This window comes from Trichinella spiralis (genome assembly GCF_000181795.1).
Source record: "Trichinella spiralis strain ISS 195 chromosome Unknown Scfld2, whole genome shotgun sequence".
NCBI classification, from domain to species: domain Eukaryota; kingdom Metazoa; phylum Nematoda; class Enoplea; order Trichinellida; family Trichinellidae; genus Trichinella; species Trichinella spiralis.
The window spans coordinates 10,384,763-10,411,263 of record NW_003526941.1 but is presented as its reverse complement, the minus strand read 5'-3'; the positions used below and the strand labels follow the sequence as shown (position 1 = coordinate 10,411,263).

Here is a 26,501-nt window from a genome sequence, read left to right as displayed (position 1 = left end):
ACATATGCAACGAATTTCCACTTTTGTACAACAAATTAATTAGTTTGGTGGTGTACAATCGATATTGGATCAATTGAAATTTTGGTTGGAAAATCCAAAGATCATCAGTGAAGAGAAAAAAAACAAGTTGCAAAAAATGACGAGCCATTTTTTGACATAAAAATAATGAAAATAGGCAAAATTCAGCAATCATATCTTTTTTCGGATCACGGCTGGTATGCAAAGGTAGGCTTTGGCCAAGGCCACGTCACAAGTCAACGTCATCAGTGTGAGTCCGCTGGGAGCCGGCGCCGTTTTGAAGTCGGCGTTCCTCTGTTCCCATAAGCGGCTCTACAGTCATACAGTCAAGTCAGCTTAAGCGGCTTATCAAACGCTGACGGGTTTACAACTTTGATCATGGTCATCACCTTTGACCATGCGGCAATGGGTCGGCAAGATCACAGACGCCGACCCGCCGGGAACGACGCTAGTCCAGCACCAGTGTGCACGCTAACGCGGCGTTCAAGCGACCTTACCGGCAAGCTGACCACCTGTCTGACCGCATTGGCTGAGCAAGCTTGTTTTATCACAGCTCGGACAGTTTCCTTTTAAGCCTAAAAGCGTCTGTATGATAGCTGCTAGCTGTATGATCAGAAAAATCTGATGCTGTTCAAAAGATCAATCCAATTTTGATCCGTAGTTTCTTTTTCTATTCGATTCGGATAATAATAGCCGTTTGGAAATAGCATCGAAATCAGAAACAACATACAACTGTACCGATGCAGATTGTAATTAGTTTGGAGTTTCAAAAGAAAAAAAACAGAAAAAAAAACAGCCAAGCCCCCAGTTTTCCGCTTTCTGCTTCATAATTTGTAAACTAGCAGTCGACAGGCGGCATACCACCCGGGCTGATTGAGTTAAACAACCGTAACTTTTATTTTATTGAAGCTACAAGGACGAACGTTTTCATACACAAAGTAACGACACTTTTTGTTTTGGCCATTTACACTATTTACAATGACCCTCGTCCATTTTGTTGAATAGAAGTGCTCGTTTGTGGGCAATTTCCTGTACTTTGCTATTCATCCTAGTCATTTCGGTCAATTGTCCATTTCTTTGAGAATGTTGTGCACCACCATCACCACCTACGTAGATGGCCACCTATAGTTACAAATGGACGGACGTTTCGTTACGCTCATGATGAGAGATGAGAATAATAAACATTGAATAGAATCGTCGAACATCCGGCTCAAAAGTGCATTCTTCGTCGACGACTGCCCTCAAAGCAAACATAAATCTTTAAGCTAGCTAGCTAGCTAGCTCAACGCAAACTAGGCTTGGCAGACTTTCCGGCCGGGTCGCCAGACCAACGGTCACCTTTGTTTACACTATCGAAGTGGTCAATTCCCAAGCGAAGGTCGTTCAAGCTTATTCGCGTTCAAGTGCTTTTCGCAACAAGCGAAAAGCACAAAAAAAACCCCACTCAACTCTACACCACTCCAGTCGTCACCACCACGATGATCTATTTGTCAGTAAAAATTTATTTAATTCGCTCCAACTTGAAGTATTGGATTTTTTATTTTTACATAATGCTGCAATCGAATCGCTGTCCAAAAATTCAACAACAACCACACATGCATGCACATACACAGAATAAAAGAGGAAGCATAAAAACTGCTTTCACAACAACAATTGACAGTTTGATTTGTTTTTACAACAATTCAGAAAACAATTTTCAAAAAAAAATCCCACCACCATCAAAGATTAACGATGATTCAACCTTGACAAAGCGTACATCCTCCTGAACAAAGTGAAGCAATAATAACAGAGTATAAAGCTAGAACGAAAAGGTCAACGCGCAATGCTTGGCTGTCGATTGTAGTAGAAAATGGACGACCTCGAATTTAAATTATTCATGGGCATTTTTCTCTTCTGACAGTCAATCTCTTTTACAATTTGATAGAGCATACTCTTTTGAAGAGCCAGCTTTGAAGTACCGTCACGAGTTGACTGAAAACAACTAACTGTTGTTCATGGTCAAATTATGATGTGATTTGATGAGGGGGAAAATACACATTTTTAAAATTTATATTACCAACACAGTGGACATGGAATTTGATAAGCACCATAACTGGTTAAAGTGAATTAATTAATTAATTAATTAATTGTGAAATAATAAAATAACTTCAAAATGTTGTTGTTGTTGTTACTTAGTCATTTTTTACGCCTTTCACAACAAGTAGAGATTACGAAAAATAATTGTGAAAAAGAAATATTCAGCAGCGGATTAAAATTTTGGTTGAAAATATTTTCCCAATTTGTCATGTCCAGATCAAATTTGGCAGTTCGAATCAGATATCTGAAAATAGCCTCAAGCAAGAATTGCACAGGTAAGTCAGGTAATAATAATAAGCGAGCAAATGATGGCCGTGTGTCACAGAATAAGTAAGGAAGTGAGTCAGTCAGAATTTTAATTTGATCTGTCAATCTGCGCCCATTGAACGCGTTGTTCAACAGATTTGAAAATGATTTGACAATAAATACAAATATGAAATATGGAGATTTACTCTCGTCATGACAAAACTGACAAACGCACTTCAAACTGATTTTGCTTTTTACTCAAGTAGTAGACTATATAGACTTTGTCGCAAAGTGGAATACTTCGCTTTGAAATACAAATTACAGTTTCATTCATTCCATTGTTTTTTTCAAAATTTGAAAAATTACTTCATATATATATTTATGAAAAATAAGTGCAAACAACACTACTACTACTAGAATAATATTAATAATAATAAGATAATTTGTTGGTTGAAATTGATTCTAGTTATTCTCTGGAAGAAAAAATTACTTATACGCATTAAATAAAGCTTGATGTTAAAATGAAACAAAATGAATAGAAAGAAAGTAAAGCTTGATACGAGATATAAAATGCAACGGTCGACCCACTGAGCAGGACGGACAGCTGCAACGGAAACGGACGTCCGCAGACAGCTGTCACCGCTTTACAGGGTGCGACCGGTTGGATGGGCGTTGACCATGCAATGCAATACTAATGTCCAGTAGATGGGAGCAGATGTCGATTTATGGCGTTGTCGTGCTGTCAAGCGGCGTGAGAATACAATCAAACCTCTGCTATACAGGTATCGCGATGCGTCACCATCACCAGTCACCTCTATCATCGACTAATCCATCAATTGCCTGAAGCTAATTATCGCCTTAACATTATCTTCTAACCTGTGCAATTAGAATGCAACCGGCAAAATGTTCCCTTCGAGAAAAATCACCCTTTCACTATCATCCTCGACATCACCTACATATGTAGAATTTATCGAATGTTTATTTCTTTTTCCAAAATTTAAATGCCAAATGTAATTTCAAATTATTTAATCGCTTTTCTCTTGAACATTGAATCAGCACAATTTAAACGAATGCAAAAAAAAGACAAGCAATACTCTGACACAACAACTGATAGTCAGCCCCGTCGACTATTATTCATTTCAGTGAAAAAAAAAGCATACTTGAAACTTGAATTGTATTACATGTATGCGCACATTGTGAAAAGCATGCTTTGATTTCAACGAGATAAACAACAACAACAACCGAGCAGCTGAATCTCACCTGTCGACACAATTTTTCTTTTCCATCAGATTTGCATGAATAATTTTGAAAAAGAAAAAAACAGCAAACTCTTGAAAATGATGAATACGACAGATGCAGATGGAAAGAGACTTCCCCCCCCCCAAAAAAAACAACAATAATCATATTGCATTTTTGTTTCTTTTTATCGATGAAAAAAATGAAATTTTGAAATTTATCCTCTCTTTCTTCTATACAAAATAGAAAACAAAAAATAACCAATCAATTCTTTTCACAAATGCAGATGGAAAAAAATTCAAAAAATCGAAAAAATTATCAAAATTATTAAAATATTCATTGAAATCAACTTTACTTTATTAATTAATCAGTTTTCTTTTTCAATTAATATATCTGTAAATTCGATTTAAGAAACAAAAATAGAATAGAAATAGAATAGAAAAGCAGATTTGTTTTCAGCGTCTAAAATTAGCATGCGTGTGGAGATGATGAACAACAGTACAGAATGAACAATACAAAGCTAAGAATAGGCAAAGCGTGGGGGGGGGAGGAAAAAATGAGAAGAACAATTAGAATGAATTGAATGGATAAAAAGCCGGCGACTGGTCAGGCGGTCGGTCGGTCGGCACCTTTTGAAGTTAAAAGTTTTAATCTTGGATAATTTGATTCATACATTGATGATCAACAGAACAACATGTGCCAGACGACGCTAACACAATCAGGTCAGGAGTGGCTTGGACGCCGCCGCTTGCACAATACCGTCGTCGACGCAGGTGGGATAAGCGCGTGTCCTTAGCATTGATTTTAGCTTTTTGCAAAAAAGCGGCCGCCGCTTTGAACTCGCTTACTTGACCGTGAGAATGGACGCCAACGCTGTCGCCCGTCGTTGACAAGCGTTCTGCATGCATGCAATCAACACAAGCTGGTCATCGAATATGCAAAGTATCACGACAATGGACAACTGTCACCAAAGATGTTACTTCATACAATTGCCATTATTACTATATGATTATCCGTTGGCTAATTGTACAAGCTGATCATCATGTACATGTATGTTTCAGTAGACAAGTTGAACGCTTTTTGATTTGATTTGATTTACCGCCAACAATTACCAAAAAAATTCATTTCGAAAAAAATACAAAAAAAACAAAAAAGAAAACAAATCAATATATTTAAATTTTACAATCGTTAACACTATCTACGTTGCAATATTTGCAATGTGAATATTAATTAATTAATCCAACTATCTGCCCACTTATTTATTTATTTATTTACAGATGATAATATTTTATCAAATTGATTGCGTGATTGTGTTTATTTTTAATAATTTGTTGAATAATTTCAATTGATCATGTGATGTGATGTGATGTGATGTAGTGTGATGGTTGATGATGATGATCGGTCGGTAAAGTGAAAATAATCGGATAAATGGTCAACAACGACAGATTCCCACGACAACGTTTCCCATACCGAAAGTTAACAGCTGTCCTAAATTGGATGCTCCGGGCCGGCCCGCAAGCGCACGAAGCCACACTGCCTTGTCCTCCAGATTCGAAATAGCACACGCACGCCAGGTGCGCCGAATGCGCACCGTGGGAAGTTGCTACATAATAGGCTGTTTTTTGACCAATCAGCGTTGACCTTCGACAGTGGATTTAAACCCCCTTTTCTACGGCCAGCGCAGTTCACTTCAGAACTTCAGAACAGTCTGTGCTGTGCATCATTTGCTGAGGCGAAGCTAACCCACGAACCAAGCGAATTCCGACGTTGTAGTTTGTCGACTGATTTGAAAAAAAAGAAAAGAAGAAATATGACTGTACGAATGCCGAATTCGAATGATGCGACAAAATCTGCCACCAACAAGGGCAATAAAATTGGCCGCAAATGCAGCAGCCAGTCGTCAGCGGTGAGAGCTAAAAGAGCCATGTTTCGCAAACTTCGTCGTCAACTGTTGCGACGCTTGCACAGAGCTCTTCCGCGAGAAACTCGTGCAACTACAAGTCCCCGTGATGAAATGTCCGTCCTGAACGAAGCGGTCAATCTGATCGATCAACTGCACCAAGCAATCTTCGCTCGAGTTCAATCTGGTCAACTGCCTCCAGGTATGTCCATCATCATCATCATCATCATCGAACAAGAAAAATGCTAATTTATATGAAAATTTTTATCAAATCAATATGAAGAAATTAATGAATCATCTTGTTTTTTTTCCAATTCAGAATTGATCTCCTATCTCGGACTGGTGTCGACACAAGCGAGTGATCCGGGCAAAGTTGTTAGCCGAGAAAATTGCTGCACACCCGGAGAATTGTACAGAAAATTGCAATCCCGCATCCCGGCCAATTTTACCAGTACCAATTTGTTGCAGTGCAGCACTTGAAAGCAGAATTCTAAGCTTTACGTGCGGCTTGGCTGGCTGTCACGAGTTCGCCTGTGCCATGGTCACACAAGTTGATCAGTCATCGCTTTCACTTGCTTTTTTCACTTCATGTTTGGTGTGTTTTTTTTCCTTTGCATATATTAATCACACTAGTGACGAGCTGATGCTTTTCACTTAAAATGGCAGCATTCGGATGTTTTTCTTTATTTCAATAAAAATATTAATAATAAGAGAAAAAATCTTTTTCCCCTCATCATTATACAGTTTTATATAAGCCGAGAGTGATGGTGATTGAAACAAAACATCATGGCAAATAAATTGACCCTTTTGGTTAGAAAAGCAGAGACGATTAGCATTTATTGTGAGTGGAATAGGAAAAGAAAACGCCCCACTTGTTTAAATACTATTGCGCAACAGTAGTTCAGCTTAGACATACAATCGCAACTTGTCGTCATTCATCCTTAAGCTTAGGTCGAATTGGTTTTTGTCTCTGGTGACAAGTTCATCACTGCACAAGCAATTCGACCTCTATAGCAGTGGCGATCATGCTGATGACCTCTGCATAGCCTGACTTGCCTGCTGAACACGCAGCAGCATGTTTCCACAGAGCGGTCGTAATGTAGTAGAAGAAAAGGAACAAAGAGTCTTCAAATAACAGAACAGAAACTGAGCTGAACCAAAATTATAATAAACTGGATCAAATCTTGTCACAAATTAGCTGTTGGTCATGCGCACAGAACTAACCCATCATCAGCATAGGTCTTTTATTATTCAACCATACCTCTCTCTTTCTCTTTCTTTATGCTTGTTTTTTTCATCCTCCCTTACTTGAACTTTATTATTATTATTAAATGGAAAATTATCAATTATTAACAAAGTTCATTGTGGATAATTTTGCATCAAACTGAACAAACACTTACACATTCAGTTATCTCACGCTTGCTCGCCATAATTAATAATAATAATATAACAGCAACCAACGTAAATCTGAAAAAGTACTTCCCTTCGACAACAACAACTTCATGCATCACCTGTGCAAATAACAACAACACGTTCATGCTGAAATTTTTTTTAAATATTATTTTTCTTTTTTTTATGAAAAAAATTTTTGAAAATTGTAGCAATCATTTTTTAAGCAGAAATAAAGAGAAATATTTCTAAAAACAGTTTTATTTTTCAAATGATTTGCTTAAATTAAAAAAAAATCACATAAGTCACACATTCAGTGTCGTGCATACAAGCAGATTCCACATAAGCGCAGCAGATCAACTGTGAACAAAAGATATATTTCAATATGTTTGCTTGTTCCCACATCCTAACCATGGTCACAGTATACATTTATTTATATAATAATTTATTCTGAGTTTTAAACACATTTCACAGTTTAACGTGTTTCAAAACTTAGCTTACAACTTCAAGGATTACGTTCAATTGTATATTTCACATACACAAGACGTTACATAGAACAACAGCACAACTGAAACATCCTGGTCAGAAGCTTTAAAAGCAAGAGAGTTGTTGTTGTTGTTGTTCTCTACTTTACGAATGAAAATATTCAAAAATTACAAACTTTATGAATCATCAAAAAGCACCAAAGGTTATGTAAATTTGAAAAACAACAACGACAACAATCAACCAATTACTAATTGTTGATAAGCTGCAAGTAAATAAATGCAAAAGTTTGTTGCACTGTTTCCTCTATTTCAATCATCGATCGATCAAATTCGTACATTGAACTTTCAAAATGAACACGTGACTGTGTGTTTGTTTGGTTGTAATATTTGAAAAACCTTTTTCACATAAAAGAATGATCAAAAAACGGCTAAGGCAAAATAAGCATCTATTGTATAAATAAATAAATAAATAAATATTTTAAACATACATGAACTTATTCGTTTATCATATATTTTCCTACTGAAATATTAAATAAAAATTCCATTAGCTTTACTGAAATTACACTTTGAATATTTATTATCACAATTGTTATTTTATATAAAAATAGCTAGCAAATCGAACATTATGCATATGCAAGCAACAAATGAATTGAAAATTTTCCAATATGTGCGCAAAATACATTCAAAATATATTTGATACAAATTTTCAATAAATCAAACTTGTCATAAATGGGTAAATTGTATCAACTTATCGCACACCGCAAAGTGATTGCAGAATTGATTACAACACCAAAAAAGATTTTCGAAATAAAAGTCACATTTGTTAGCTACATTTGTCGCATTCAAGTCAAACAGTTGAGTTACAATTTTACAAATTATCATCATCATCATCATCATTAGAGAAAGCAATCGAGCAATTATTAGTTAATTGAATTTAGTCAAATTTTGTAGTTCATTATCTTAGTAGAAATATAAATAAATATATTTGTTCAGATTTTCTTAATAAACTTTCCTAGCGGATAAAAAAGCATATTTAAAAATTTAAGCTTCAACACAAAACTTGATACTGATCATTTTGCCAAACTTGTGGTACATACAATTGAATTGAAATCAATGAACACAATTCAACACTCTTCTGTTGATGACAGAAATATATATATATTTTTTTTATATGAATGAAGAAAAAGCAAAAAAAAACCTTAGAAATTTAGATAATCTGCAAAATGAAATTTTCAACTATTATATATAAATGTGCATCAAAATTTGCAACACAAATTGCTTCAACTCATCTGTTTCTCGAACAAGCAAGCAAGCGAGCATAAACTTTCTGCTAAGTGATTTTGTCAGTCAAATCGATTTTCACGATCAGTTTAAAATTGGACAAAAAATTTTTCTCCCAATTTTTTCCCCTACTACAAATGGCAAAACTTCACAACTTTGCACATACGATCGAAATTGCCCAATTCTTTCTGGTTTGCTTTCAATCTTGCAAAAAGGCAAAACAAACAAATAAACAAACAAATAAACAAACTAATAAATAATGATGAAACAATTTCAGCAAAAATTTTTTACATCATCCATCATCGATACATCGGTGAAGTTGGAAAACTATTTTATAACTTTAATGCTTGTCCAAATGTCAACAAATATGTTTGAAATTATTCGTCTAAAGAAGCAAAATCTTCTGCTGAAAGCACACGAATCAGATTTGTTGTCGTTTGATAAAGCCAATTCCAACAAGCTGAGATATATAAACAGCAGTTCTACTATCCCCCTCTTGCCCCCACCTCTCTCAATCTCTCTCTTCACTTCGCTATCTACACTTGACATATTGTTGGTCTGTATGCAAATTGACCAGCTGCTTCTGTTGGCAAAGTTTGCTTGATCAGTGGAGCGAACAACGTCGTCAACCACGTCGTGGGAACTGCCTTTTTATAGGTCGAAGTGAGCAAGCAGCTGGACGTGAGAGAGAGTGTATGTGTGTGTGTGTGTGTGTGTGTGCATTGGTGAGCAACTGCGACCACGTCAATTTGAAACGGAAAAATGCCTTCTGCCGCACGGTGGGAATGTGCCTGACCCTTTTGTGACCGATCCAATTATTGACTATGATACAGGATGGCATGTCGCCAGTGTGAACCTGCCCTGATACGTTGATGATCGAAATCTCAAAACCCACAGAACCGTCCGTTCAGTGGAACATCTGAAAAAAAAGTGACAAGCACAAATGGATGGATGAAAAGCGGAACTTTTCCCTCTTCTTTTGCATCCAAATTCCAATAATACAGGTCAAAAGGAGCCGTGCCGATTCTTATACTCTGGTCAGATGCGACTCCAGTTGTGCAAGACAACGCCGTGCCCGTTTGGCACAGTAAACGACGGCTAATTATGGTCAGCGGTATAGTACAAGACAAAGAATACCAGTTGGCCAGCAGTAACGCGCAAGGACATGTGCCATGACAGATAGCAGTTGGCCGGTGTCAGCTGAGACAGAGAACACCTTTGCTTCAGTTAATCCGGCTATTATTTTTTACCGGACGGAAAGTTGGCCGAACACACTGCCTACTATTGTGCACTAATCCGATGGCGCACATGCCACTCTGGTGGATCGTATGCCGTTCAAACACCGTTCAACAAGAGAAGCACTTCTCTCGCGGCGTTTGCCTGAGTGCTCTAGCACACGGACCGCTTTCAACCTTCCGACCTTCTGAATTCGTCCACTGATGTTCCACAATGATGCTTCTGGTCAAAGGGATAATCCCGGCTTACCCACCCGGCCGATCGGCCAAGCACAGCACTGCATTATCCTATTTTTATCCACTCTGTTTGCACAAACTGCTCTGTTCACTCAATGTGATAATCCTGACCAAGCCAACAGCTGAGGCTTGACACCATCACCATCATCATCGTCATCAAACAGCTGATACAACAAAACATATTATACTGGACCACCGCGTTCTGCTTTTGAAAATAAAATATCTCCAACAGTTGCGCAAGCTCACATCATCATCATTAATTAATTAGTTGAACATCAACAAAATACATCATACTTGGATTGAACAAAAATTGTATTTTTTGTACTAAAATTCTGTGAATTTTTTTTGTCGAATTGTCATTTTCCAATCAAAAATGAATTATCTGATCAATTAATTTAATACTGTTTTTATTTCTGTTTATTATTATTATTAGTAGTAGTAGTACTAGTAGAATTTCTATTCTTTTATTTTCTTGAAAAGCAACATTCTTTCTGATCTTAAGCTAATCGTTATTCTTTGACAGTAAATGCCAATAATTGGTACAATAAATTGTTGTACCCATCGACTTCATCATCTGTGCAAGCAAAATAGTACCACCCTAACTGGAGCAGATATGCATGCGTCTTTTGTTCCACAACGAATACAATTCGCCATTTTAAGGCCACGCAGCACGTTCCCAGCCGTCCGTCCGAGTGAGTCACACAACGCATCGAATGAGGCGGTAGTGGAGAGGAATTTCAGTATACGAACGAAAAAAAATAGGATGGGAACCGCCCGCTCGCTGCCTGGCTGGCGTCCGGGGGCAATAACAATTACCCGACAACGTCGGGTCAATAAATGAACGAATATTCTGACAAACAAACCAAAGATTCCTCTCTTTTGCAACACTCTCCTCCATCGACCTTGACTTGGTCTACATCCGCAGTCCACCCCTGCAACTCAAGTATTTCGTATGCACACTTCCATTAGTGAAAAAAAGTCATATGCCACAAAAAAGCCCATTTCACTTGCATACTGTTGACGAACAAAAAAGGACAAACAGTTGACAATGTCACAATGCGCTGCAATGCTATTTTCTCGTCCAAATTGTTCCAACAATACCGTTGGGAAATGCCATCATCGGTCACCATGGGAAGCAATGGTGTGTGTGTGCGAATGGACATTTCCCACGCATCCCCTTGGAAAAAGTTTGCAAAATGTTATCTGTCACTAGTTGAGAAAACAATTATTTGAAATAACATTTCAACCATGCTTAAAATTGTAATACAGACTGTCTGTCACTTGACTAAATGGAAAATAATTTCAAACTTCGTCGACTGCATTTCCAAGAAGTCGAAATTTTGAACAAAAAAAACAAAATACAATGGTTCTATTCTTACAAAAGCCGCAAAAATAAATGTACATTTGATTGACAATTCAGAGCGATTAAGTGGAGAGCACGAATAAGACAACTACTTCACATAAAATTTCAAATACGTTATAAACTCAAATTTTGACTGTCAATGGTAACATTTCAAATGTGGTATCACCAATTGTGGCCAATTTATAAAAATATTCCGGCTGACATTGTAAAAGATACTGCTTGCTTGTTTTTCGTTGAATCGAAAAATTGAATTTTACAACACAAATTTTTGTACATTTTCTCTTTGAACAACTTTTTCAATTCCCTCCAATTTGTTCGTTATGAATGCAAAGCCACGCTGAGAGGGGATGAAAAACCGTTTCAAGTACCATCTGAACGGAAAGGGGATATCACACGCGTCAGTGATTTCAGTTGCAAGCCGTGCTGTGGAATTTGGGAAAAAGTCCCATCGGGCGGTAGGATTAGTGGAAAGCTTGCAGCCGGAATTGCAATGACGAGCAGATGTTTTCTCTTGGTCCATTGTTCGCAGACGATTGTTCCGTGCTATCGGTGTTTCATTCGCAACTGGCCGACCCAATGGCGCAACAGCCGTGTGTGGATGTGAATTGCATTGCATATAGCTGAGCAGCAACTGATGCGCCATCTGCCAGGCGGTCAGCTTACCAGAAGTCAGGCAGTTGGTTCGTTTCACTGAATGCTAGTGCTAGTCGAATTTCACAGTCGGCCGCATTCAAATGCAAAGCGAACGCTGATCGCTTAGTAGACTTTTCACGCATCGCTAATTCAGCTTAATCGACGAACATCCAGTCGACCCCTGGAACATGACCAGAGCAAGCTTATTGTATCCCACAAATTCACGCCGGCGTGAATATCGTTTGCTCGTGACGAGTCAGTCGACTGCAAAAAATGCCCATCCTCCCTATTGTAAAAAAATTGGTCGATCGCGTTTTCGAAAGCTCGAAAAAAGCTCAGCATAAATAAATGTTCACCGAAACGAACTGCTTACAGTGTTGTTATCCTTTCATCAAGCTGCTTATACCGCTGTTGGTCAAGCAAGCCGACAAAATTGAATGAAGCGTGCTTTTATTTTTTTTCCAGCAAAGCTAATCGAATTTACACGCTCGGTAGTTTGTGTGCACGCATCGTCGCCACTCTTGGTCATGATCATCTACAAACAGTTCGAACACCCCCTCCTGGCTTTTTACAGTATTTGATAAAATATTTGTACAATAATAAAAATATTGCAAAAAGAAACTTGACACTTATTTTCACCGAAATACTTTGCCAATCTATTTTGTTGATGAATGGCCCAAATTTTCAATTGAAACGCTGCTATTTTTGATTGAAGCAATAATTTTGCAAACTGCCCCCCATCAGTGGAACAATACCTCTCAGCACGCTCAAGAAACAACACGCCACCAAATAAATGGTAAGTAAATCTAGCCGTTCTAGTGATTTTCCATCACTAGTGCTTATATAATTTGTTAAATACGAAAAGTTGAATATGTAAAATATAAAATTAAACAAACAAATCCATATATATATATACATTATTTTTCAATTTAAAACATTTATCATTTTTAAATTTCAATTGCTTATCTGAATCAAATTTGAAAGAATGTCAAAGTAACCAACCATCCAACTTTTGCAACTTTTATGAACATTTCTTCAATAAACAACAAACATTCAAACATATGTGAAGCAAATTTTGAAACAACAAATCCAACAGTTGTCGTCAGTATATTTGAATTATCAAACTAAAAAATTCCGATTGAAAAATAAAATCTAATAAATACAGAAACAAAAAAAAGACTAATTAATGTATTTTTACAAGTAATAATTTTAATATGAAAATGAAAAATGAAAAAAAAATCTGAGAAAATTGAACAAGTAAGTATCAACTTATGGAAATTCTTCTGAAACTGAGCAAAAACATTATTATTATTATTCCCTTTGAGAAAATGCTTTGGTGAACATGATCCATGCCAACCAAGTAAGATCAATTGCATGCATGTATGTCAATAGTAGAAATTTAAAAAAGAAATATAAACGTTGTTGTGCAATAATGATAACAAAATCAAAAAAATATCCTCCTCCTCTTGATTTGTTGAACAAGTTAAGAAGATATTGAAAAAAAAATTATCATTGCTTGCTTGAATATGTGCGCACAGCACAGCGGCTAGGTTTTAAATGTGGGAAAAGAAAAATCAAAAGCAAACGTAAAAGTGTATAAAGCAGATAAAAGAGAAGATGGTGATAAATTTCACATTTTTCAAGAGCAACATCCAAAAATGAATGAGAGAAAATGGAAGAAAATTGACTGCCTGAGAAGACTGTGTGTAGAGAAAACGACTGTTTTTCGAAACTGGCTTCAATTGAATGAATGAAAACGATAGAACGCATCGCTGCTATATATGTATATATAATAAATAAAATTTTAAACAGTTGTGCAAAAATTCTGCTGTTATCAACAAAGTTCATCATTCCACTTATAATCTAGATAGCACATTGCACTGCACTGCATGATGATTTCTCAAGAAAGTACCGACAAAATGATAAATTTGCATCTTATTCATTTATATCAAATAAAATAGACGCAAGCCATTTATCTGCTCGCTGCCTGTTGGCAATTTCAAACAAGATGCAATAAAATTGATACGAAATGAGAATTCAACAGTGACCATACGAGTAAAACGAATCATTCAACAGAACTATTTTTTCTAGTAAAAAATCAAAATTAGCTCTTCATCAATCAATCTGCACGATAACAAAACAATAAAAACTGCAAAGTTAGAACTTTACATTATTCAAAACTCAAAAAATTTGCAGTAAACAAACAATACTCTCTCTCTCTCTCTCATTCAATGCAGATAAGAATCTTCATCTCATTCAAATGCCTCTCATTTGAAAATCAAAGGAACAAAAACGCAAAAAAAATATCGACGAACCAATAAATTATATACAAAATTACAAATGAAGAAGAAAATACACCAAAAAAGCGTTTTATTTATTATTCATTCCCAAAAAAATGAGTTATTACTATACTGCGTCTCTTTTTCCATTTACGGTATGCATATTGAGAGTAAAGCAGCATTTTCGTGCTGTTTCGACACTGTTGCAAGTTATAGATATATATATGCATTATTGTCTTCCACTTTATCTGCTTCTGATCGAACAAAATGTGCGCAAAAATTCAGCAGACAAACAAACAAACAATCTTCATTCTCATTGCACAAAGAGAGAAAGAGATTAGAAGCATTTTTTCAATCGTTGCAAAATAATTTCACGCTTGCCAAGAAAGAAAACAAATGCCATCCATGTGCTGGGTAGAAAAAGAAAAATATCCAGCATCTCTTGTCCAGTCGACTGATCATGTTTTTTATAGCTCATAAAACGAGACTTTTTTTATGGAAAAAATTTTCAAATGACAAACATCGCCCAAAAAAGGTTCATCCATCCTAAAGACAATGAGATTGTTGAGAATGTCACCAACTGCTCATAGACTGACATAGATACGTGGTGAGTTCAGATAGAAAAAAAAGAAAGCAGAAGCCAAAAACACTCTAGTAGATGAAGACAAAATCTACCTTTTCAAACAGCGCACAAATTATAATAAGCATAGCAAAAATCCAAACAACACAACAACAATTGTACGATTGTACCATTTTCATTGTGCATGCCACTGCTGCATGCCTGTTATTATATAATGATTGTTGTTACTGTTACTGTGGATGCGAAATGTTAACAAGAAATGGAAATTTCATCTTTCATTACGATACTGGCTACATACTGCACGCCAAAGAAAACTTGGAACTTCTGAACAAAACGAGCAAAAGCAAAAGAACACTGGCAAGCTCACATTCAGAATAAAGTAATCATAACTTTTGCTTATTTTTTTCCATTTCAAACAAGAAGCAAAAGAAAAAACACACAAATGCAAAAAGCACGCGCACACATACACACAACAAGCGGTAATTGAAATAAAATATCTATATATGCATGGATAAACGACTTACCAAATCGAATAGTCGAACGCAGGCGTTGTGCGGGTACGGACGCCACGGTTGCGGATCGTCGGATTCAGACTGAGGCACGTGTCCATTGGGCGTGGACGTAGAATGCGTTGTTTTCTTGATTTGTAATGATGGAACATTTTTTCTAGAAATTAAAATAAAATGTCCATATTTTCACTCATCATTCTTCTCTTATTATTGAATTATTCACTTTTTTCTAAAATGCTCTTTATAGTTGATTGCAGAGGAGAGATTTTTATTGTTGACACGTTGCTGTTTCTGATGATCATTGGTGAGGCCGTTGAAGAGAATATGATTACGCTGCAACAAATAAAACAATTAAAAAATACATTAAAACCGTGAAAACAAATAATAATAATAATAAAGAAGGAGAAGATGAAATTTACCCGATGTTGGGGCTCTTCGAAATCTTTCATCCAGTCGGCGAATAAATTGCCCGAATATCTGCGATGCGGTTCAGCGGAATCGTGGATCGGTTCCCTCAGTCCGGCCTGAAGTGAAAAAAAAAGATCACTACCATCGAATAAAATCAGCAACATCAGATTGTCCAGCAAAAATACTGACCATCAGAACTTTGATTCCATGCCTGGGAGTTTGATTCATTCGTCTCGCCTCGAGCATCCGGCGACGTTTGAATCTCAAAAAATAATCTTGGATCAAGTAAGTGGCGTAAAATTTGCCCACGGTCACGTCGTCCTCTCCTGAAAAGAAGTTGATTGAAATAATTCAATGGCAACAATGCGCCACCCTTCACCGGTAGTGAGGGGCAAAATTTCGTCAAGGAACGATTCCGACGTCTTCTTCCACACTTTCCTAATGACACGCCTCAGTCGGATATTTGCCATCTCGATTGAATCTGAAAATGTTTGTTTGAAAAGAAAAATTAAAAATTTTCAAAATTCTCCTCACTGTCGCAGAAAATGTTCAAACTGGTTCGAACAAGCGCCAGCAGAGTAGCGTGAAAGCCGACCGTACCGTCGGGAAACAAGCTCATGTTCATCGAGATGAGCTTCTTTAAAAAAATAATTTTATTTGAAAAAAAAACGTATATACAATACAATAGCAGAATCAGTTACTTTGCAAGCTATACGATGCGGGCAAAAGTCGCCGAAGCCGAGCGGTGGGGAAATTTTCCTCAACAATATCAACACGTCGAGATGCTTTATACGCCCTCGGGCGTCGGGATCGAACTCGGACCACAGGCGGACAAATTCTTCCAAATGGTGCGGACCGAGAATGGACCAATCTCGAGTCAAATAATCAAAATTGTCCATAATGATCGCCACGAACAGATTGATTATCTGAATAATAATTAATCAAAAAATTATTATTTTTTTCCCTCGAAATATTAAACATAGAAGAAAAAAAAACAAAGAAAAGACAAAAAGCGTGCATGTGCGTCAGACCAGACATGAGCTCAGGATGAAAAAGGATATGAAATATGGATAGGCGAAGTTGGTGCCGCATGTAGTTGCACCGCTTGCTTCTTCATCTTCGTGCAAGAATGCTTTTTCACAAAGAACAGTCGGCCTGTCTGAACAGTCAAGCATGATGTTTTGCCACGCCTCGCCGGTGGCACATCTGTAATTTTTTAAATTTATAAAATTTAATAAATTAAACACATCATCCAAACTTAAAACTCACCGAAATAATACAAGCAACGCCGAGTAGAAAGTTCGAAAATTGTTATGCCTGTGAATTTGTGTATCATCGTCGAATGCAATTTTGCCGAACACCTTCAAAAAACCAAGCTCATTATTAATTACTAGATAGATGAAGAAAGGAAAGGAATAATTGAAATTAATCCCAATCACCTGCATCCCGATAACAGCGTAGATGAAAAATAAAAGTACTATGAGCAATACGACGTAAGGTAAAGACTATAATAATTGAAGAGGAAATTAAGAGGAAAGAAAATTTATTAAAAAAAAAATGTATATAATTGTCTACTTGAAATGATTTGAGAAATGTCCAGACTAATGTTCGCATGCCTTCACCTCTGCCGAGAAGTTTCACCAGTCGCATAACACGGAACAGTCGAAAAAAATTCATGCTAATCACACTTTCACCGGGCTAAAAATTAAAAGTCGACAAACATCATTATCATTATTATACTTAATAATAATAATAAAATGCAAATTGTGAACATACTCCAACTTTTGAGCAGACAATGTCGATAACACTACCCAAGACGACAATAAAATCGAAAACATTCCAAGCATCGGCGAAATAATTCTGCAAAAAGAAAAACATTCAAAAAAAATATCAATTCAATATTGATATGAAAATTAATAATTTATTTAATTGTTTTTTTTTCTGACTTACAACTATCGTGAAAGCCATCAGCTTCAACAGTACTTCAGCAGCGAAGACAGAAGTGAATATGAAATTCAAAAAGTCCAACACTTCTTCGGTGATCGGATTGGGATGATGATGCTGACGAGGAGAAATGAAAATTGATAATAATAAAATTCAACAACAACAACAACAATAATAATAATAATAATTGATAACAAAAATATAACTTATATTATTTACAACAACAAAAATTGATAAATAAAAAAGCTAAAAATATTACACGCATAGCAAGGACAAAAGTGTTCAAAATGATGATGAACAAAATACCATATTCGAAATAGCTTGATGTGACAAAAAGCCAAAGCTTGTAGCGAAACTGTGACGAAGGGACGTAACGTTTTTGCGGTTTCACGTTCAACGTGAAATCAATGCATTTTCTCTGTTCAATAAAAAGTAAATAAATCATTTATCAAATTTATTTTAAATATTCATTCATCTCTTTAGTAGTAGTAGTAGTAGTACCTGGTTTTTGTCCAGTTCACAATTTTCATATTCACGTTCGCCTTCATTTTGGAACGTGATAATGACAAAACCGACAAAGATGTTCTGCATGAAAAATGCAATGACCACAATGTAAGCGATGAAAAAAATCGCCACCGCTTGACGGTAATTGTAAACAGGGCCGCTGTCTTCTTCGGTTGAATCGATTGCCACGTACAGTAAACTATAAATGAAAAGCAAGCAAACAAACAAACAAACAAACAAGTAAATAAACAAAAATAAACAGAAAGCAAAAAAAAAACAAGCTTGCCCTACTCTGGCCAACCTTCGAACGTGCCGACGACGAACAGTGAAATCAACGCGTTGCGGATGTCGTCGAAATTGAAATCATTGTTCACCCATTCGCGGAATTCGACCACAGGCTTCGTCCGGTCCCCACCGTCGTAATGAATAAATACACCTCTGCATGGAGTTGACGAACAACAATACAATACAATACAATACAATATGATTTGCATAAATTTGAAATTCAAATCAAATTTACCGACAATCTTGCGGATTCGTTTTGGTCGAATCGGTGCAACGGTAAAATGTCCCTTTGAACAATTGAACGCCGACAATGGCGAACATGAACTGCAGCATGAATGTCACCAGCAGAATATTGCCAATAGTTTTCACCGCCACTATCACGCATTGTACGACATGCTTGAAAAAAATGTTGTTGAAGGACATTTTTCATAATTGAAATTAACAATGAAAAGAAAAAAATCACTTTCAATCCTTTGGCACGATTGATCGCTCTCAGTGGACGCAAAACGCGCAAAACGCGAAGAATTTTCACCACACTGATTGCACCGCTTCTGCAAATAGATAAATTATACGAATTGAATAATTATTTATTTAAAAAAATAATACTTCAATCCAAAAGAAGCCAACGAAACCGCCACGACGAGCAAATCGAGCAAATTGAACGCATTGCGACAAAACGACTCTTCGTGAAGCACCAATCCAAAAGTGATAATCTGAAACAAAAAATTAACATGCAAAATCTCCAAAAAAAATAACAACAACGACAACGTCGATTTCTTTTTTTTACTTTTAAAACAATTTCCACTGTGAAAACAGAAGTGAAAAATATGTCGAAAAATCCGAGAACCTGAAAATAATTATATATATATATATATCATTTTTCAAAATTATTCCAATCGTGAAACGAACATCGTTAAGCGTCGAATGCCGTGACAGTGGATCTTCGGCAGCTAGAAGGGCGCTGGAGACGAGAATGCAGAGAAGGACCAAATTTTTGAAATAAGCATGCCGTATCAATTTCGCACAAGCTATGCGCAATCTGACAAATAAATACGAATAAAAATAAATTCATAATTCATAATGACAACACAACTTGTTCTGAGGAGAAAAGATAAACAATGAATTGTAAGGTGGAATGTGAAGCAGCGATGCTTTGCGGCAATTTTCCCCAAAACTGTCATCTTTAGCCAACAAACTTGCCCCTCTCTTTCTGCTGTTGCCGTCAGTTTCGTCTTTCGTACCGTCGGCTAAAATCAAATTGCACACGCGAAATCAGCCAATCGAAATACACTTTCAACATGTCAAGAGAAGAATTAAATTTGCATAATCAAAATTACACCAATAATATAAATATGAAAATCGCGTACAATTGGACCAATTGTTGTTGTTGTTCAGTTGTTCAAATTGTCCATTTTCACGTTGGGTTTCACCGTTGCATAATTGAATTTCAAAATTCTCTTCTTCTTGTTCAATGTTGTCATTGTTGATCATCATCTTTTCGCTGAAAGCAATTTTGTCGAAATCGACCACTGGAAATGCAAATTTTTCACTACAACTCACTCGTCTTGTTCTTGAAGGGTCTCTTCATTGACGTGTGGAACAACAGTTTCAGGTTCGGATTGGTCATTGTCGCCGAGATTGTCCACAGCAATGGCCAAAAATACATTCAAGAGGATATAATTGCCGCAGACGAACAGCACGATGAAATACACGCAAACCACAATGCCAATGGACGATGCACCACCGAACGATTGGATCCCTGCATACATGACTGAATTCCAATCTTCACCGGTCAATATCTGCAAATGAAAAAAAATATACAAAGTGGAAAAAGTAATGGAATAATTGAAAATTGCCCACTTGAAACACCGTCAACAATGACTGGGGAAACGAGTCAAAATTCGATCTCGGCTTTGAACCAAAAGGATCGAATTTGAATTTGCCGCCAAAAATTTGCATTCCAAGTAAAGCAAAGATGACAATGAACAGAAACAACAATAACAGCAGTGATACAATTGAGCGCAGTGAATTCAGCAACGAGGCGACCAAATTTCTCAACGAATCCCAATATCTGAAATGAACAGTTTCAAAAAACAAACAAACAAACCAAGCATATATTTTCGTAATTATTATTATTATTCAATATCAATTAATTGTTATATATAGATATATAATTATACTTTTTATTCAATATTCAAAAATTAACTATACCACTAACCTGGTCACTTTGAACAGTCGAAGCAGTCGAGCTGAACGCAAAACGGACAATCCGAGCGGCTTGATCACTCGGGCCTGAGTTAGAGAAATTTCCACAATCGAACAAAGTACGACGAAACAGTCGAATCGATTGAACAACGACATGAAATAATTGTAAAAGCCAAGACAGAACATTTTCAACAGCATTTCCAAAGCGAACAAAATAACAAAACAAATATTGACATAATCTAAAATTAATTAAAATTTGGAAAAAAAATGAAATATATTTTTTTGGATATAGCTTGCATGATCGAAATGACAAATGTCAAACTGCCCCCGCTTACCTTGGAATTCTTCTAGCCACAATGGTTGACGATGATGTTCCAACGTTAAGACAAAAGTATTCAAAAATACCAACACGATTACAATCCAATAAAATGCTTGCGATTTGATCAATTTTCGACCTTTCCTACGCAACTTGGAACTGTAAAATGGCAACATTTGCAATTTTGTACATTTGAGACGACTGAATCGACGCAAAAGCCAATCCAATCGAGATCCGCTTGTATATTTTGCTGAAAATTGATATTCATCAATTAATTGATTACAATTTTTCCAAATAAATTAATTCACCGTCGTTATTTTCGACAGTTTCAAATGTCGCTTCGTCTCCTACTGCATCCCAGATATCTTCTGCATACAATGGATTATACATTATTTCCCTTTGCTGAAATGAAAACCAAACACTCACCAGCTTGTAAAATCCAATCCAAATAGCTGCGCAGCTCTTCTTCGAAGCGTATCTTTTCACGACGTTTTTTAAAAATGCCCCTTACACGAGCTTTTTCTCGTTCTTTGGAAAATTCACTAAAAAACAAAAGAGAATAATTTTTCACAAATTAAAAAAAAAGTATCTATATATATATGTATTATATTGCCTAGAGTAAGTGGATTACCCGCTTAAAACACCAAGAACAAGATTTAAAACAAAAAAAGATCCGAGAACTACCAAAGAGACGAAATAAATCCAAGGCCATTCGTTTCCAACGGCATCGTTTACCTGAAAATGTAAAGTGCATTTTTTTAAAATAAAGAGTAAGCATGAAATGGTGCTCAGAAATAAGGAAAAACATATAAATTTACATACATACCCAGTACATGACATCCGTCCAACCTTCCTGAGAGACGCACGTGAAAACAGTCAACATGGCAAAGCCAATGTTGTCAAAGTTGGTAATTCCATGATTGGGTCCAGGCCAGTATTTCGTCTCTGAGCAATTGGCGTTGATGGAACAATGACGAGCACTGCGACCAAAACCGCACGGTGAAGAAGATCCACCTTGCAATGGTAAACCTGCATATGGAAATTTGAAATTTGAAAATTAAAATTAACAATAACAACAATCGAACCTGTATCAGGATGCACACAGGTACGGCTCAACTTGCCGCAGAAAAGTTCCAAACCCATGATTGCGTAAATTATAATAACAAACAAAACTAACAAAGCAACGTGAAACAAGGGGACCATTGCTTGGAGGACAGAGTTTAAAACGATTTGCAAGCCTGGAAAAAAAATAAAATTGGACATTTTATTTTTGTAAAAATTAAAAAATTTAAATTGAAAAACAACTCACTTGGAACTCCTGAAACAAGACGCAACGGTCTCAGCACACGAAACGCTCGAAGAGCTTTCACGTCCACATTTGGCAAATTAGCCCACGAAAGTGCCGTACTGCAATTTCTGAATATTGAAAAAATGAAAATTAAAAAAAAATTAATATTATTCATCAATGATGAAGATCTCACAAATTAACATACCCTACAACAATAATTACAAAGTCGAGTATATTCCAAGCGTTGCGCAAATAGGCGCCGGGATGCATGACAAAGCCGTATGCCACAATTTTCAACAAACATTCAATTGTGAAAACAAAAATAAAAACATATTCCAACATTTCCTACAACAAAAAAAATTTACACTTACTCATTGAATTCTTAATTTTGGAATTTATCAAAAAGAAAGAAAAACATTATGAAAAATTCTTACCAAAACGGTATTTCTAAAATCGGAATCCAATCCTGAATAAGGCTGATATATCGCCAATGCCAAACAGTTTGCACAAATCATTGTCAAAATAAGCCATTCAAATGGTCTAAAATTACAACATTTATTATTTATTGTTTTATATTTATTTTTCAAATTAAATTTCAATAAATCCATCTATAATAGAAAGAACAACAGGCTTTTCAAATAGAGAGCTCTGCTTTTTTAATCACACTAGTTGCATAAAATAAAACGCTCGTTCGTTTATATATATATATATATATATATAATTGCTGAACATTTTCTTAATTTACAACTGCTACTCGTTGCAGTTGAAATAAATTTTGCAAAAGTTCTCTTATTTCGTTCGGCCCTAGTTTCAGACAAATTGATGAAAGCTATAAATATTTTAAATGTGCAAAAAAGCGAAAGAGATTCAAGAGAAAATTTTTCATCATGTTCAATTCTATACCTACACATCACATATCGGTTATAATAAAACAAATAAATAAAGTTAAGTTGATTTGATGAATAGCATGGTCAATCCATTTGAAACCATCTGAAATGAAATAAATGCATGTCATGTACCCCCACAACCGACTACTACTACTCCTCATGCTCATACACATACACAAAACACCAGTCCATAATTTAATAAAAAAAATAAATTATTCAAAACAAAGTGTATATTGATAATTTTATAAATTCGTCATGCCAAACGAGTCATATGTATTGATAATTCGGATGAAATCATAGAGTTTGAAAAGAGTTTTATTTTTAACCACTGGAATGTGATTCAAAAAAGACAACTAAAAGCTTTAGCGGATAAAAGTGCTATTTTTGAACTGTTGGAAATTTCAATTTGAATGAAAAATCACGTAAAACTGCTATCATTCTGGCGTAGTAAATTGGACATGTTGAAAAAAAAATCAATATGCACTGATGAAGAAACAAACAATAATTAAGAAATGCTTTTTATTAGTTTCTTGTTCTTTGTTTTCTACTTTTGACATTATATTCGATGAGAAATGAAATTCAATTCAAACAAATAAATTATTAATATTATTAAATTTTTGATTTTTAAAAAGTATAAATTTTAATAATTGCGATTTAAAAATTATCTAAAACCTAAAGACGTAAGAAACGTTGATGCAGTAATTTCCTTCTTCCTGCAAGGAATCAACAAATGAACGAATTCGAATGTATAAATGCCTACTACTATATGCAAAATTTCTCTATCATCTCAAGTGAATGAAGAATAATGTTTGATGGCATGTTTGAAATATAAATTTGAATATTGATGACTTATGACAATCTTTGTCCAGCGGTGAAATTGGCCAACAAGAAAATGGGTTGGGATTGAAAAATTCTTTCCGATTTCAATTCAACAACTGTTAACAACAACACTTTCATCACTTCAGGCTAACCAACTTCAAGCATGCACACGACGACAATCAAAGATTTCGAAATTTCCACATCTCAACCATCATTAAATTGAATCGTTGAAATGGAAAATTAGCGTTTCAACAAAAGATAAAAAATTAATTTACCAAAAAATATTCAACAACGAACAACTCGTGCAAAAATTTAAATCAAACACAAACAACATAAAATATGCAAAAGATTTGAAAAAAATAAATTCATATTAAAAATTATTAACTAATAATCATCAGTGTTGATTGTGAAACTTTTGGCAGATTGATAACAGGTCAACAAAGGTTTAAAATTTCCCTAAAAAAGTTTCCCTTGTTTGCGTCATTTCGGAATCATTATTCATCATTTGAAAAGGAAAATATTCAATATAAACTGAAAATAATTTTTCATCCATTCATCATGCATTATTTTTTTCATTTTCAAATTGCATCATCAAAAATTAATAATATACAACTCAAAAAAAACAAAATAAACAATCTCGTACTTACTGTAAGACACAACCTTTTTGAAGATATTTAAAAAATTAAATTTGAAACCTTATCAAGTAAAACTTTTATACATTACAATTCAATTGTGCATATTTTGATTTTCGGATAAAACTTACCCAGAACAAAAATACATCTGATTCCAATTGGTGCCGTTGTTGATCTTAATTATCTTTTAATAAAACGTTTTCCGTTTATGACTTATAAAGCAATATAATACACATTTGAAAAGTTGAAGATTTCCAATAAAAAAAGCAAGTATAAAAAAAAATAATTTACACTGACGCGCGTGTCGATAAACAAATCACCATCAGCTTCATCAAAACACTTTAATTTAAAATAAATTTAAATTTAAATTAAATGTCAAAAAATGCCACAACAAATATTCCCTAAAAAGATAACAAAATCGAAAAATAAAATATTCTCACAAGACAAGAGAAATTAATCGTATAATATAGAAGACGAGTATAAATTCAGCTAGTTGTCAATGGAAAAGTCATTTTGAAAGAATAAAAAAAATGAAGAAGAAATTATAATAATAAAGTATTGAATTAAATCAACACCTCGTACTTAGTTAGATGATTGTGGAAGTTTTTCCATTGACTGCAAGTGGTATGAGATGACTTTGTTAGATGGAGAAAAAAAATTAACCGCTTTTCACAAGGAAATTCAATTAAAACTGCTATCAGCGGGGAATAAAAAAATTTGTATACACATTTTCCGACAAATAAACGTTGAAAATTGATGGGGTAATACACATATATATATAATGGGAAAATCTTTAATTTCAAAGCATTGCTAAGTTTCTAATAAACAAAATCTACAGCTCAGTTTAGAAAATTTTTTCATTATTATTATTACTGTTGTTAGGAAAAGAATTTCCTCGTATTTCAAAAAATAATAATTAAATGTAAATATACATACATACATGTCTAGAAAGTGAACAGCAGATAATTGTCGTAGGCCAAAGAATTCCGGTTTTGAAAAATAAACAAAAAGTAAAACTAACCGAAAACAGATAAATTTCCCCACAAATTGCACCCGATAGTTGTTGAGTTATTGAAATAATTATCTGTACACCTTTAAATAAATTTTTTCATATTTTCCCACAAAGAGTCATTCAATTATTAGCATAATTGATGTCCGTCTTCCATTTTATACGTTTGATAATAATAACAAAAGGGAAAATGATTAAAAAAATAAAACTGTTGAAGTTGTTGTTGATATGTTTTCGGTGAAATTTCAAATGGGTAAAGTTGTAAAATTGTGCTGAGCAAAGTTGATTGGTCAATTTTCAAAATTGACGATAATTTACAACAACGGATAAAGTAAAAACACAGAGAAATTGAAATTTTTCAAATATTAATAAAATTAACTAACAGCGACTTACTTCCATTCGACGATGTGAATGCAAAGCAGCCGGAAACGATTCTTCTGATCTAAGCAGAACAAGGATCGTTTGGGTCGTTCAATCGTATACGAACTGTTGTTCCTTTTTGATCGTGTTGTTGTCGTCGTTCCAGCTACTGTCGACGGTAACAAACACGAGTCGACAATCTTCAAAAAAAAAATAAAAATTATAAAAGTAATTATTAAATTATTTAAACATTTACCGTCGTATCTGAAGGCGTTGTGTAATTTTCAGCTGACATTGTTGCTTTTATTTTTGAAAATCAAGCAATTCTCTATCATAGAAAGACGATGACATGATCAGCTGCAATATGCGACCTGCAT

At 35.1% G+C, this 26,501-nt stretch overlaps 6 protein-coding genes across 6 annotated transcripts; 2 read left to right on the top strand and 4 right to left on the bottom strand.

The window, feature by feature from the left end:
• Positions 1 to 4,957: 4,957 nt before the first annotated feature.
• Tsp_07720 (conserved hypothetical protein) lies at positions 4,958 to 5,956 on the top strand. Its single transcript, XM_003381143.1, has 4 exons — positions 4,958 to 4,981; positions 5,022 to 5,175; positions 5,211 to 5,678; positions 5,796 to 5,956. Exons 1-4 carry the CDS (start codon positions 4,958 to 4,960, stop codon positions 5,954 to 5,956), a joined length of 807 nt encoding a protein of 268 aa, XP_003381191.1.
• A 3,437-nt stretch (positions 5,957 to 9,393) lies between these two features.
• Positions 9,394 to 9,807, top strand: Tsp_07721 (conserved hypothetical protein). The gene is made up of 2 exons (XM_003381142.1): positions 9,394 to 9,410; positions 9,636 to 9,807. Exons 1-2 carry the CDS (start codon positions 9,394 to 9,396, stop codon positions 9,805 to 9,807), a joined length of 189 nt encoding a protein of 62 aa, XP_003381190.1.
• Positions 9,808 to 10,195: 388 nt separating this feature from the next.
• Tsp_07722 (hypothetical protein) lies at positions 10,196 to 11,266 on the bottom strand. Its single transcript, XM_003381141.1, has 3 exons — positions 11,119 to 11,266; positions 10,698 to 11,035; positions 10,196 to 10,267 (listed from the first exon to the last, which is right to left on the bottom strand). Exons 1-3 carry the CDS (start codon positions 11,264 to 11,266, stop codon positions 10,196 to 10,198), a joined length of 558 nt encoding a protein of 185 aa, XP_003381189.1.
• A 453-nt stretch (positions 11,267 to 11,719) lies between these two features.
• Positions 11,720 to 12,109, bottom strand: Tsp_07723 (conserved hypothetical protein). Its single transcript, XM_003381140.1, has one exon. It carries the CDS (start codon positions 12,107 to 12,109, stop codon positions 11,720 to 11,722), a length of 390 nt encoding a protein of 129 aa, XP_003381188.1.
• A 3,346-nt stretch (positions 12,110 to 15,455) lies between these two features.
• On the bottom strand, positions 15,456 to 18,817 carry Tsp_07724 (transporter, cation channel family). Its single transcript, XM_003381139.1, has 16 exons — positions 18,615 to 18,817; positions 18,321 to 18,522; positions 18,079 to 18,237; positions 17,826 to 17,936; positions 17,652 to 17,735; positions 17,451 to 17,573; positions 17,315 to 17,380; positions 17,145 to 17,236; positions 16,907 to 17,081; positions 16,577 to 16,801; positions 16,431 to 16,512; positions 16,255 to 16,356; positions 16,065 to 16,201; positions 15,887 to 15,991; positions 15,691 to 15,800; positions 15,456 to 15,624 (listed from the first exon to the last, which is right to left on the bottom strand). Exons 1-16 carry the CDS (start codon positions 18,815 to 18,817, stop codon positions 15,456 to 15,458), a joined length of 2,145 nt encoding a protein of 714 aa, XP_003381187.1.
• An 11-nt stretch (positions 18,818 to 18,828) lies between these two features.
• Tsp_07725 (transporter, cation channel family) lies at positions 18,829 to 22,972 on the bottom strand. The gene is given in 20 exon segments (XM_003381138.1): positions 18,829 to 19,004; positions 19,072 to 19,159; positions 19,215 to 19,321; positions 19,371 to 19,455; positions 19,518 to 19,647; positions 19,726 to 19,855; positions 20,027 to 20,109; positions 20,169 to 20,407; positions 20,605 to 20,679; positions 20,827 to 21,052; positions 21,136 to 21,379; positions 21,438 to 21,497; positions 21,556 to 21,671; positions 21,761 to 21,864; positions 21,956 to 22,158; positions 22,215 to 22,367; positions 22,439 to 22,545; positions 22,623 to 22,762; positions 22,852 to 22,957; positions 22,968 to 22,972. The coding sequence occupies 20 exon segments, from the start codon at positions 22,970 to 22,972 to the stop codon at positions 18,829 to 18,831; spliced, it is 2,577 nt and encodes an 858-aa protein (XP_003381186.1).
• Between the last annotated feature and the right edge of the window lie 3,529 nt (positions 22,973 to 26,501).

Bases quoted from the DNA above. Each gene is read 5' to 3' on its own strand.
- Tsp_07720 (XM_003381143.1), top strand. From the start codon at position 4,958: ATGGTTGATGATGATGATCGGTCG. The intron at 4,982-5,021 runs GTAAAGTGAAAA...CAACAACGACAG, and splicing joins TTGATGATGATGATCGGTCG to ATTCCCACGACAACGTTTCC. The intron at 5,679-5,795 runs GTATGTCCATCA...TTTCCAATTCAG, and splicing joins ATCTGGTCAACTGCCTCCAG to AATTGATCTCCTATCTCGGA.
- Tsp_07724 (XM_003381139.1), bottom strand. From the start codon at position 18,817: ATGCAAATCATATTGTATTGTATTGTATTGTATTGTTGTTCGTCAACT. The intron at 18,238-18,320 runs GTACTACTACTA...TTTATTGAACAG, and splicing joins GTGAACTGGACAAAAACCAG to AGAAAATGCATTGATTTCAC. The intron at 15,992-16,064 runs GTCAGTATTTTT...TTTTCACTTCAG, and splicing joins ATGGAATCAAAGTTCTGATG to GCCGGACTGAGGGAACCGAT.
- Tsp_07723 (XM_003381140.1), bottom strand. From the start codon at position 12,109: ATGGCGCATCAGTTGCTGCTCAGCTATATGCAATGCAATTCACATCCA.
- Tsp_07722 (XM_003381141.1), bottom strand. From the start codon at position 11,266: ATGTCCATTCGCACACACACACCATTGCTTCCCATGGTGACCGATGAT. The intron at 11,036-11,118 runs GTATGCAAGTGA...CTTGAGTTGCAG, and splicing joins TCCTTTTTTGTTCGTCAACA to GGGTGGACTGCGGATGTAGA. The intron at 10,268-10,697 runs GTACTATTTTGC...TTGTTGTATCAG, and splicing joins TATCTGCTCCAGTTAGGGTG to CTGTTTGATGACGATGATGA.
- Tsp_07725 (XM_003381138.1), bottom strand. The intron at 21,672-21,760 runs GTAATCCACTTA...TTTGTTTTTTAG, and splicing joins GTTCTTGGTGTTTTAAGCGG to TGAATTTTCCAAAGAACGAG. The intron at 19,005-19,071 runs GTGATTTTTTTC...ATTTTTTTCAAG, and splicing joins ATCGTGCCAAAGGATTGAAA to CATGTCGTACAATGCGTGAT.